This window comes from Mytilus galloprovincialis, chromosome 5 (assembly GCF_965363235.1).
Source record: "Mytilus galloprovincialis chromosome 5, xbMytGall1.hap1.1, whole genome shotgun sequence".
Taxonomy (NCBI): Eukaryota; Metazoa; Mollusca; class Bivalvia; order Mytilida; family Mytilidae; genus Mytilus; species Mytilus galloprovincialis.
The window spans coordinates 41,307,746-41,321,220 of record NC_134842.1 but is presented as its reverse complement, the minus strand read 5'-3'; the positions used below and the strand labels follow the sequence as shown (position 1 = coordinate 41,321,220).

Below are 13,475 nucleotides of genomic sequence, written 5' to 3'. Positions count from 1 at the left end.
AAAAAAAGTTTGCCCGTTGGAGTTACCTAATATGTTCAATTATAAATCTACACCAGTATAAAGTAGTATATCTAATAAGTTAATCTAACATAAATCCTGACAATTTTTTATCACTATTTAATCCCTTATTGTGCGATACTTTTAACTCTGTACGTAAATACATTCGCACAATGATGGTCAAAATTACCATAACAGGATATTTATTTATGATTTAGCCTCTGAATCTTCGTAAAATGATAATCTGATGACCAAAGACGGATCTTAATTAATCCGTTTTTGTTAATATAAAATGATACACATCAATAATGTGTCATTAATGAAAATAATTATAAACAAAAAAACATGAAATTGATAATTTTTATTGGACTTGTTGTGTCCTGTACATGTCATGGAATATACAAACACAGACAAGTTCGTGCCGTAATAAATGGCGACAATAGTGTTGTGGATGTAAGTATAATATCTCTTCTTCCAAAAACGGGTGAGGGGTCGAATAAGGATTTTTTTATAATAGTAATAATAACTTAATGTAATTATTTAGCATTTGATAATTGTAAAAAGCAACGATAAATAACAGCCTCAGGTCCATTGAATTCCATTTAGAGGCCATGCTATAGATAAATTGCGACCGAGTGGAGACGAGTAAAAAGTCACACTATCTAACTATTGTATCTTTCTAATTTATAGGAAGGATCAAGAATAATCGAACTAACTATCTCAATAATCCACAATCGCAGCAACACGGAAACAGTTTGTGGATAAAAAAAAATTAATTTAAAAGTTTATGATTTTTTTAAAGGTTGTCAACGAGTTGATCGTACGAACATTTTAAATCTAAAGCGATTGCGCTCTTTATATAAAATGTAATTCGGTCAACGCCGTTACACCCAATAAATTGTAAAGCAATAAATCAGAAAGATAATCTCAATTTCATTGCTTCAACAAGAATGTTTTTCTTGCATTTAGAACATGCACATCTTTCATACAGGCTGATATTGATTTATTGTTGGTTTTTTTTTTTTTTTTTTTTTTTCGTCCAGTGGCAAACATGTCATACACAAGCAGCTCGAAATGACATAGGAAACGCATAAATGTGTGGACTTACATGCAAGAAAAATGAATCTATAATTGGTTACATTAGTTTGAAATATATATTCGTTAACATTTATGTATTATAGGTTTCCTGGATGTATTTATTTGTTTAATTACACATTTTTTTTTTTTTTTTTTTTTTATTTAGAAATATTGAATTTAAAACGATATATTTTATAAAAGCAATTTATAAATGTGAGCGGTTTTTTGAGATATTGCTGTAAAAATCATATTCTAAGTTTTTTTGAAAATATATAAACTTCTGATATTGATATTGATTTCAAATAATTGTTCTCACTTTTTTTTATTCGTTTTGTTATTTTTATCATAAGAATCTTTACTGGTTTAAAGGTTAAAAAGAAAAATAGTAGAGTATACGGACATTGGGTACTAAATGGGAAAATCGTCAACTAATACATCTGTACAATTTAATGTACTAGTGGCGAATCCATGGGGTAGGTTGGAGGTCAGGGGTTGGAACCCACTTTTTTGACGATCATTTAAATGGGGGCATATATTTGGAACTCCTTTTATCTGAATTAGGAACACCCCTCCCCTCTTTTTATAAATAGCTGGATCCGCCGCTGTGTACTCAAAAATGTTAGTTTCTACTTAATTGTCAGTAAGTCTTAAAAAGTTATTTTACCACTGAAACTTATCGTTCTATTCTTTTTCAGAGTTACTTGGAAAAATTTGGTTACATGGCACCTGCTAAATCATTAAAACTACATTCTACCACCGAGAGGACAGAATCTCTAAAGTAAGTTATTGGAGATATATATTATGTATGTGTGTGTGTTTTTTTTTCTTATTTTATTTTATTGTTATTTCTGTCAGGCTGACATGTCAAACTGTTATTATACATTGTATGATACTTTTGTCAAAATTGTATTACACAAAATGTTATATTTTATATTGAAGACCAAAATTATTTCAATACTTGATATTTATATAAGAGAAAACGAACAAATGGACTAACAACTGTTTTAAAATATCTGTCCAAATTCTCCAGATTTTTTACAATGACTACCGTTCGAAACGATAGAAACATTCATGATGTACCTCCTTCTGCAAACAGCATGTATTTCCACTGTGAAGAGCTATACTGACTTTGTTAAGAGCATTCCTTAAAAACGAAGAGCATTCTTGTTGGATGGGAAGGGGTATATTTAAGAAAAAAATCCTTCATGTCATGCTCTATAACAATTTTTACATGGGTAGGCATTAAACTTGTCGATATTTTACACAAAGTGCAATTTATATTGTAAAAACAAACACTTTCATATATTTTCGGAAAGTTAAATAAGTCAGAACGGAAACGCAAACTTTTTGCACAATTCTACAATATTCAGGGAACGAAATCGGATTATATATATCTTCCTGTTATTACGAATTTAAAGTTACAAATACATATATTACTTATCACATATCCGTTTAAACAAATAAATAACTTAAATTCCCAGTTGCCCTACTTTTATGTTACAAAATAGACTAATAAGTTTGTTGTTAAGTTATTTTAATACGTCTAGTTCAACTAAATATATATTTATGTGCTTTGTAATTTACATTTTTTTTTACCTGATGAGAATTCGATTCCGGTGTCCTCGCTTTGCTCACAAAGATCAGACAACTCTAGAGAATCTCGAAAAGTCTTTTGAACAGAAAATATAATGGACAGTTGTCGGTCATAGCAGTTTCACAATTAAATTGCAAATTCATTGTAATGAACTAAACTGAATTGTTTTTCATGGTAATGAACTTAATTGTTTTTCATGATCTATTGATATTTTATTTTTTTCTACGATTCACATTTATATCTGTTTACTAATTTATTAAATCTTTGATTAAAAATGAATCCCTTTTTACCTCCTATATTATAATTGTAATATAGAACGTGAAACAGATGAAAAGAAACATTGATATAACCATTTCATCTTTTACTTTGATAGCAATAATGGGCATAGTATCACTGTTAAACATGGTACCATGTTGTGTCTTACGTGTTGGCATGGCATGTGGTACAAAATGTACCTTGGCATACATTTTTTTAAGATATTCCCGATTATCAAGTTATAAGAGTAAACAATAAACTGGTCCACCATCCTATCTAAAAAAATTCTATCTAAATATCCGCACCGAGTGAAGCGATAACTGAACACACCGAGAGTCCAGTATAAGTAAATAATCAAGGGGTGTTTACTGCTATACAAATTAATTACTATTATACTTCATATTTTATGGAACATTACATAGAGTAGTAACTATTATAAGTTATATGGTTCGCTACTGACCCCATACGGATCAATAGAGGGTTAGTAAAATCCATAGGGGGTGAGGCCGGAGGCCGAGTCCCCTATGCATTTTATTCACCCTCTATGGATCCGTAGGGGGTCAGTTGTTAACCGTATAACGAATTTATCGGACGCTAGACTTTTTCTGCGGCGTTTTGTTGAAAAATAAACAATGAAACACAACAACATTAATAGATGACGTCGCCATTAACGCGTCATGAACCCCATATGAAACTTACTAACCCCATACGGTCTCATAGAGGGTCACCACGTGACGGCGTTTAACCAATCACAACGTGATAATTCATCTGTGGTCCGATAAGTTCTCTTAACATACATTTTCGATTCAAAATACATATTCAAAAATATTGACAAACACAATCAAAGATACTAATAATTTTAACTAATATATATACATTGTAGAGCCTTCCAGACGTTTAACAAACTCCCAGTTACAGGACAGTTAGACGAAGCTACTATAGAAAAAATGAACCAACCGAGATGTGGTCTTCCAGATATGAAGGTCGGGACAGACGGTCTACCCAAACCATTTGTAACTGGTAATTATATACCTTTAACAGGTTATTTTCTCGTGGTGTAACATTTCGGTTATTTTCGCGGATAGAACTAAATCGCAAAAAAAAATAAATCCGCCAATTTAAAAGTGCACATGCAAAGGTATTGATAAAAGTTTTGAATCCGCCAAATAATAACCGCCAAAATATTTCGTATACGTATATTTCAATGAAAATAAACCGCTATACGGTATACAAGATTTATATAGTTAATATAATTAAGGGATTCTAGGTGCTGGGTTTTACATAGGGTAATTTCAGGCTCAAAACATCATTATAGGAAAATGTGTTAGGATTATTAATAAGACAACTATCCTTCAGATACGAAATGGACTTGATGTCACCTTACGGCCTTCAACAATATCCGAACCCCATACCTTAAAATAAGCTACACGAGTAGCTTGCTGTATGATGTGAGGCAATTCTCCGTGTTGAAGGCCGTACTTTGTCCTAATATAATGGTTAACTTTTAAAAAACTGTGACTTGGTTGGAGAGTTGTCTCACTGGCACTAATACCACATCTGCTTACATCTATATATTATTACACAAATAAAATTAACTACAAAACAATAAAAGAAAAACAAATATGACCTTTTAAAAAAATGTTTAAATACGACTGCCGTATCTATATTATTCGTATTACCAGGTCCAAAATGGAGAAAAAAAGGGTTATCATGGAGAATTACTAAGTACACCAGCGATTTGACAAATTCAGTAGCAAGGTAAATATCGAGTGTATTTGCAAATTTTTAAGTACAAATAAAAATTTATTTACAAATGTGTATGTATAAATTTATTCATAATTTATGAATATAAACTTATTTACAAACTTATAAATATGAATTTATTTATTTACAAATTTATAAACATAAATTGTATAATTAAAAATATCTCAACCAAACAAAAATAAACAGAAAATAACAGTTATGACTTACAGTGCATGAACGAACACACTTCCCGTATAATTTATACTTAGATGGTGGTGTGAATCCTGCTCCTCTAAAAATACACTTTAGTATTTAAAAATTTTATAGGATGGCCTTTGGCTGTTGTCTGCTCTTTCGTCGGGTTGTACTCTTCGACATATTTCCCATTTCTATTCTCAATTTATTTGAAATATATAGACGTTGTTCTTTTTGGTGTAACCTGTTCCTCTGATTTTTTAGTCAAGTACCACTTTAAGCAGTTTCCAAGAAAGATATCTACTGTCAAGTACAAAGTCATGACAGTGATGGAGCCAGGAGTGAGGGTTCCGTGTGTTAGAACCCTCTGGGTTTTTTTTACGATCAGTACATTCGAAAGGGACATATGGTTTGACACCCCTTTTTATCCTGGGTTAAGAACCCTCTTTATGAAAATGTCTGGATCAGCCCCTGTATGATGCCTATTCACATCCTCTCATCATATCCCCGATTATAACATTGATTAACGAACAGTCCTGTATACAAGACATAATGATGCCTAGTACATGTAAAAGTGTTATTCATATAGAATATTACATAATAACAAATATAATTCGTAGAGTATTTTATTTCTATTTGATAGGTCTGAAATAGAGAGATCGATGCTAGCTTGGTCTGATGTGGCAGATTTAACCTTCACAGAGGTCACATCTGGACAGGATCTTAATATTAGATTTGAAACCGGACGTCACGGTGATGGGGGCGCTTTTGACGGTAGAGGTGAGAGGAGTATTTGATTATGTGATTACTTGGTCATTTTTTGTATAGTGTTTATTTGATTACCGGACAAACTATTTCAAGATTAATTGATTATTAAATTTTAATAAAATAACTAACGATAATTTGATGATATTGGCAAAACAATTATGATAATGTGATTGGGTGTCCAAGTATTCACTGTGAATACGTGGACACCCCCATGGGGGCCTCAGAGGTATTTGTAACTTACATTTACTGAACTTAGCTTTTTTGCTGTTCAGGATGATTTTTTTATTAAAAATATATTCTGATCTCCAATTTGATGAGAAAAAAAAATATTCTTTTCAGGCAGTTGACAAAGACAAAATATTCTGAATCCCAATTTTTCCCCATACCCTATAGTGTCAAAATTAAAAAAAATAATTTGATTGATAGCGTTGAAAAACTAAACAAAATCCTTCGCGGTTTCTGCCTAAGACAACAAAAAACATAATCCTCCTCCTTTAAGTTAAATGGTTGCTATCTTATTATTAATATTTATAAACTGATTTATATTTTTATAGGTGGAGTTCTTGCTCATGCATTTTTCCCTCAGGACGGCAGAGTCCATTTTGACGATGGTGAAACATGGGTTGTAAACAGAACCGGTATTGACCTATTTATCGTTAGTGCGCATGAACTCGGACATGCTCTTGGACTTGATCATTCTGAAAATAATGATGCTTTAATGGCACCATTTTACACCGGATATATAGCAGACTACAAACTCCGGCCTGATGATATAGCTGGAATTAGATCTTTATATGGTATGAGTTTATTTTAGATGTAACGCGTCGTCCGATTGGCTGACAGTGTTTTGACGGTGGTGAAAAATGGATTGTAAACATGTCACGTGACCTTCAGCGGTTTTTAAATATTTACTCTGGCTTAAATTGGGATTGATGTGGAAAATGGTTAAAGAAAAAAATACTAGAAACAATAGTTCCTTTGAAAGCAATCGTGATAATCTTAAATAACCGTTGTTGTGATACGACTTATTCTTTTGATACATTTAAGGCTGATTTTAATCTGTCTTTCTCTATTTTGGATGTTTTCTGTCTCCTTGATGTTAAACTCGTATTCTTTTTTATTGTAGTTTCATTGTCTCGCCATATAACTAAGAAAAGAACCTTGAAATACTAATTTACTTATATTACAGGTGCACAACAGACGCCTGCAACAACTAAAGCACCAACTCAACCACCAACTCAGCCACCAACACAGCCACCAACTCAACCACCTACTCAACCACCAACTCAGCCACCAACTCAGCCACCAACTCAGCCATCAACTCAACCACCAACTCAACCACCAACTCAGCCACCAACTCAACCACCAACTCAACCACCAACTCAGCCACCAACTCAGCCTTCAACACAGCCACCAACTCAACCACCAACTCAACCACCAACTCAACCACCCACTCAACCACCCACGCAGCCACCAACACAGCCACCAACTCAACCACCCACTCAACCACCAACTCAACCACCCACTCAGTCACCAACTCAACCACCAACTCAACCACCAACTCAGCCACCTACTCAACCTCCAACCCAGCAACCAAGCCAACCAACACCTGCACCAACACCAGCAGTAGATAATAGACCTAGACTTTGTAAACTTCGATATGATTCCACAGTCAGAGGTATGTTTATTTCGATATGGCTATATAATAAAAAATAAGATATGGTATGATTGCCAATGAGACAACTGTTCACAAGAGACCAAAATGACACAGACATAACAACTATAGGTCACCGTACGGCCTTCAATAATGAGCAAAGGCCAAAACCGCATAGGCAGCTATACATGGCCCCGATATGACAATGTAAAACAATTTAAACGGGAAATAACCTGTATAAATCTTTTATTTGGGACATGATAAAAATGTAAAAATAGAGGACTCTTCTTTATTGCCTAAATGTAATTAAATCATTATGTAGCGGACATACGAAAAGTTGATTAGCAGCATCGTTACCAAAAGGATAATATCTAACTTAGGTTAAATTAACTATGATAGTTATGACAAAGAATAACTAAACTAATTGGTCATCAACCCCCAACCCAACCACCGACTCAATCTCCAATCCTACCACCAACTCTACCAGTATCTCAACCTCAAAACCAGCAACCAAGAAAACAAACATCTGCACCGACACAAGCAGTGGATAATACAGCCCGTAACAGAGAAGTGATCGAATTGATGTTTCTTTACCGTCAAAATTAGCTACGTTATCGACAAACTTAATTGAGTAGTGACCGAACTATTGGTACTTTAACGTTAAAAAGATTGACAATGCTGACAAACTTTCATGTATCGATAATCAAGTTTAATACCGATAATATTGAAAATAATTCTAATAATATGAAACAAAATATGTCCATGCACCATTTCGATTGGGCGAAAAGTAGTCATTTCTTCAAAGTCAGAACAGAAAAAAAAAAAGATTTATGGAAGGACGTCTTGATAGTATTATTTCCTTTACAATTTTACCCAAAACTAAAAGAAATATACTGGTAAACAAGTAAAAAGGTGTTTGATAGGAATGAAGTCCTTTATTTTTTCGGACTACAATGTGTCCTCGTAGTGACCGACTAAGCGTGCAGTAAAAAGTGTACCCTTACGTCGGATACCGGGCAGTTTCTTTGTTATATCTGTACTTTATCAAATACATGTACATGTTAATATTTACATAATATTAAATAGTTAAAAATTATTGCTGAAAGCCTGTTCAGGGTTTCTTTCTTGTGTATGATTATATAATTTTTCACATGCCTGAACTCATTGACGATAATGTAAGGTGCTCTATTAGAAAAAAAAATGGATTTCTAGTTCGGGTTTGAAAAAGAAATTTCGCCTTTTCTTGAGCCTGTTTTGTACATTTAGTTAAAGAGATATGATTCAATGGAAATTTTCACATGGAACCTTCGGTAAATAGGAAAATGAAAAGATATGGGGTAATTTACAGAGAGACCACACTGCATCCATGAGAAAAACGGAGGGAATTTAAAAATCTAGAGGTCTCCACAAGGCTTTCAACAAGGGTGGAATCTCACTGAAAAGCTCTAAATCGCCCCAACGTGTACACACGTTTGGTCATCAAGAGATTTTGGTTTCTCTTTTTGTGTGTCATAAACATTCAATTCGGATTTGAATTTAATTTACCGAAACATTTCCGTACATTAAATATTAGCCATGGTCAGAACATTTTAAGGACGCAACAAATCGAAGTACAATTTTAAGTAGTACATAGATGTGCAATAATTCAGCTTCCTGTACATGTTCATGAAGTTCTAAATTTTGAATGTTGATTTCTTTAAAAAAAAAACACCATTTTTTTACAATAATAAATCTCAAAATGTCCGTTAACAATGAAAAATTTTGACCATGAAAAATCACATATCTAAGAAAAGCAGTCGTTTAATTGATTATAAAAAACATTTCAGTATATCATGTCAAATTTCTTTAATTTGAGAGTTTTCCTTTAGTTACAAATGTAGCTCCATGTCTGATGGTGAAATAAAAATGAATGTCTCAGAAAGTGGTGAATAAGCTTCCATAAATGACAGATGAATCGGGCCAAGCTTAGTAAATTACAGTAAACAGACTACTGTAACATTGGCACCTCGTCGACCTGTTTAAAAGATTTGTGTTTATGACCAAAAATTTATATACAACTTCATTTATAAATTAATCTGAATTTCATAGCGCGTCGTCACAATAATGAAAGTTATAAAAAAAATCTATAACCAGCAGATCTGACTTCTATAAAGAAAGTATTCTTGTACAAAAGGGTATTTATTATAAAATGGTCCTAACAACAGAATAGATAGTTTACCACAGAAATCTTAAACGGAAGTTTCGACAATTTTAAACAGAAAAGATTTGAAAATAAATTTAACTTTAAATAAACACTGAAATAATTTTAATACCTCGAAGGTGAAAAGAATAAACCAACAATCTCAATCTTTAAAAGTGTCTTCATTGCACTAACCGACGAGTTCATGTTTACAGTAGAAACAGTGGATGTGACTCCAATAAATTCATTATCATTGTAGTCATGAATATTTATCGCTTATATTAAATTGATAAAGATTTTATCGAGGTCGCACCAACTGTTTCTTCAGCTAAGATTAGTTACATGTAACATGATCTCGTCGATTCGCACGACGAAGCCATTGTTTATGACAGAACACACATTCTAGATTATGTATTTTTGTTTCCGTCAGTTCGAAAGTATTTGGTCATTTCAACTCCTTTGTATTTCATAATATGTGTCCTGAACAAAGACATATGTTCGATTGAATAATGATTTCCTCGTAACAAATGATAGAAATTTCGGGAACCCGTATTTGATCCTTTACCGTTAAAATACCAATGCCAATGACAGAGGTTGTCAATGATTATAAAAAATGTTTTACTGTGTTAAAAAAACTTCGACTTAAACAATGAAAACTTACACGCTGGACATGAAATATTTTGTCGATGAAGAAAATTAAATTATATCACTTCTGAAATAAGTTTGTCGATAACGTAACTTATGCTGACGGTAAAGAAACGCGAATTCGATCACTACTCTGTTACGGGCTGTATGTTTTGACGTGGAAAAGAAAACCTTCAAAAAATGTTTTAACTATTTATTGTTTTTATTTCAGACGCAGATGGCAACTATTTGTTCTTTTTGTTACGTCGTTTTGTACTGGTATTGGACGAGGAAGATGGATTGGAACGCGGCACATTAACATCATTAATGTTTAGAGGAGCTCCACGACGACATAGTTGTGTATTTAGGATATCACAGACTGATCAAACATACTTTTTACGAGGTAAGTTCGCATCTGTATGTCTATTATCAGTGGCGGACCCCCCCCCCAGATCCCCCCTTTGTTTGGACAATCAATTCATTAAATATTTGAATGGGGACATGTGGTTGGAACCCTCCTCCCCTTTATCCTAGGATGGGAACACCCCTCCCTTTTTAAAATGACTGAATATGCCCCTGGTTATAATAATTCGTTATATTGTTAGATGCATTATTAAGTGAATGGTCAAACATTAAACAACTGCCATAGCCTCAATCGATCCTGTATTTCCTCCAGTTCATTTAATAAAGGCAACAGTAGTATGCCGTTGTTCAAAACTCGTAAATCTATGGACAAAAAACAAAATCGGGGTAACAAACCAAAACTGAGGGAAACGCATTAAATATAAGAGGAGAACAACGACACAGCATTAAAATGTAACACACACAGAAACGGACTAAGCATTAGACAAAATCCGATGAGAATAACAAATATAAAATCAAAACCAAATACATGAATTTGGGATAGAAAAGTACCGTGATTAAAATACAAACGATACATTATGCGTACAAACAGGTAACGAGTACTGTCGAAAGTATCCGAAATGGAATTAAGCGAATAAGAAATCTACGTTGAAGTCTCATATTGCGAGTCATAGTTTCATTTTAATTGCAAAACACATACATTGTATATGGTTTTTTTTTAGAAATATAACAAAAATTCATGAATAATCTCCTTTACGGAGGATGCAAAATCCATTATTTTTTTTTTTTTGTATAACACTTTTACGTATTGTAGCAAGAGCAGAACAAACACATATTTTGTAACTTTACATCACGTGTGTGTGTTTGTGGGCGGGTGGGGGATCTCCTGCTCCCTATGTACTTTGTAATAGGCTTACGATGAATCCCTAATTGGGCTAAGCAAAAGGCTTTACAACTGGTAGTTTCTGATCTTTACAAGACATGAAGTAAACTGTATTGATACGAACCAAGATTAGTCAGCTAAGCACCAGAGACAATATGTACTGGTAGATTGATATTTCCTCCTGCGAAGCCGCACTAACATTGAAAGTAAACAAGCACGTTACAAAATCAATTAAGCGTGTTGTCTTAGTAAATAAACACATCATTGTCTTACCTTTGCAAGCAACATCGTTTTTACCGTTTCTAAACAATAAGAAGCTACAAACAAACCATATTTCACAGACCAAGGGTTACGATTCACTCCCTCCTCTCTGACTTCATCCTCTCGGAAGAGTAGGGCAGTGAATCATAACCCTTGGCTAGCAAAAATGCAAACAAACTTTTAACGTAGACTGCTAAACCTGAAATTATTGTATTGCTACCATTGTTTTTGAGCCACGTTGAACTATTGACAATGAATACTTTTTTTTAAAGTGTTTTTATATTTACGAATAGGACGAAGAGTGTATGAATTTAATTCTGACGGAAGACGTACAAGAATGTTTTGGATCAGGGGAGGACGAAGAAGTATGCCAGAGAGACCACGTGCTGCATTCGCTATGAACGAGAATCAAGTTTATATCCTTGGAGTAAGTATAAAATTATCACATTGAAACATCATTAATGGTAAATCTTGATTACAACTATGCCAATATGACATCATGCATGTACATTTACTTTTCTTTGTTACGACTCGAGACATACCAATTCCGGAACTTTTGGCGACAGCATATAATAATTCATGTTTGAAAATGATGTTTGACTAGATTCGGTAAGTGAGCTACAATTTGATTTTTAAGCATTAGGTGATAAGATGAAAAAGATGTGGTGTTATTGTAAACGAGAAAGCTCTCCACAAGAGACCAAATGCCACATACATTAACAGATATAGGTTCAACGTTAGGTCATAGTGAGCAAAATCAAGTTCGTTTGATATGTTTTCTTTATATTTTCAGACAACTAAAGTGTGGCAATTAGATTTATCAACAAGACGTGTGATTGCTGATTCAGAAAAATTGATTACAGAAGAATTTCCAGGATTAACAGAAAGATGTGATGCAGCTATGCTTTACGATGATGCTACAGTTTATTTCTTCCGAGAAAATATGTAAGTGTTAAAACATGTCTCAGAAGTTTAAAAAAAAAATGAAAGGCTTAATTTATATGAAGGACATATCAATTACATTTAGATGACACATTTTTAAAATCATTTGAATTCCTTTCCGAAGAAATATGTAAGTTTCAAAATATATATTTCATTATTTAAAAAAAAACCACTTAATTTATCTAAAGGGCATATTTGTTTCATTTTGTGGACGCATTTTCTGTTTCCTCTGTATCTTAAACAATGTACAATGTACCGAGTGCGCAGATATATATGAGCACGAGCATAAATGGTTGTTGTATCTCCTCTTGTATTTTCGTTGACATGGGTGGGTAGGGTAAACAAATTGACAGACTTGTGGTTTTGTCATTCATGTATTTTATTTCATTTACTTTTTTATTCTTTAAAAAAAAAAAAAAAAAATTGGGGGGTACGTGAAATAGAAAACTTGCGGATTCCTCTACGTTTTTTCTATTTATTTTGCTCTAATCTATAAAACGTATTGAAAAATATTTTCAACATGTTGTATTATATACAGCATATTCTAATGTTTCTGTTCTTTTCATTCAGGTACTACACTTTTGACATGCAACAAAAAACTCTTACTGGACCAAACGATGCCGCTTCAAAATTCATAAAGAACCAATGTACATTGTAGATAATGGATGACATGAGGAAAGTGACAATAACGTATGTGTTCTTTGACCTGTTTTTTTTTTTTTAATAAAAACTACATGTACTAAAATATCGTTCCAATTCTTCATATCATATACAACGGTGTGTTTTGTTGTATTTAACTACTAATAATACACTAATGTTTTAAGTGCTTCAATCATACAAATATGTCATTTTTCAAAAGTAATTAAAAACCTATAAAATGACATCTGTTTCTGTTAACGTGTTTTCTGGATTACGTTAACGAAATTATAACCGTTATTCT

General features: G+C 33.1%; 1 protein-coding gene across 1 annotated transcript; it reads left to right on the top strand.

Moving 5' to 3' along the window:
• Positions 1-311: 311 nt before the first annotated feature.
• Positions 312-13,280, top strand: LOC143075825 (uncharacterized). The gene is made up of 11 exons (XM_076251404.1): positions 312-450; positions 1,770-1,852; positions 3,807-3,943; positions 4,606-4,681; positions 5,505-5,641; positions 6,184-6,426; positions 6,819-7,307; positions 10,319-10,489; positions 11,887-12,020; positions 12,387-12,538; positions 13,106-13,280. The coding sequence occupies exons 1-11, from the start codon at positions 343-345 to the stop codon at positions 13,191-13,193; spliced, it is 1,818 nt and encodes a 605-aa protein (XP_076107519.1). The 5' UTR covers positions 312-342; the 3' UTR covers positions 13,194-13,280.
• The last annotated feature ends 195 nt before the right edge of the window (positions 13,281-13,475 follow it).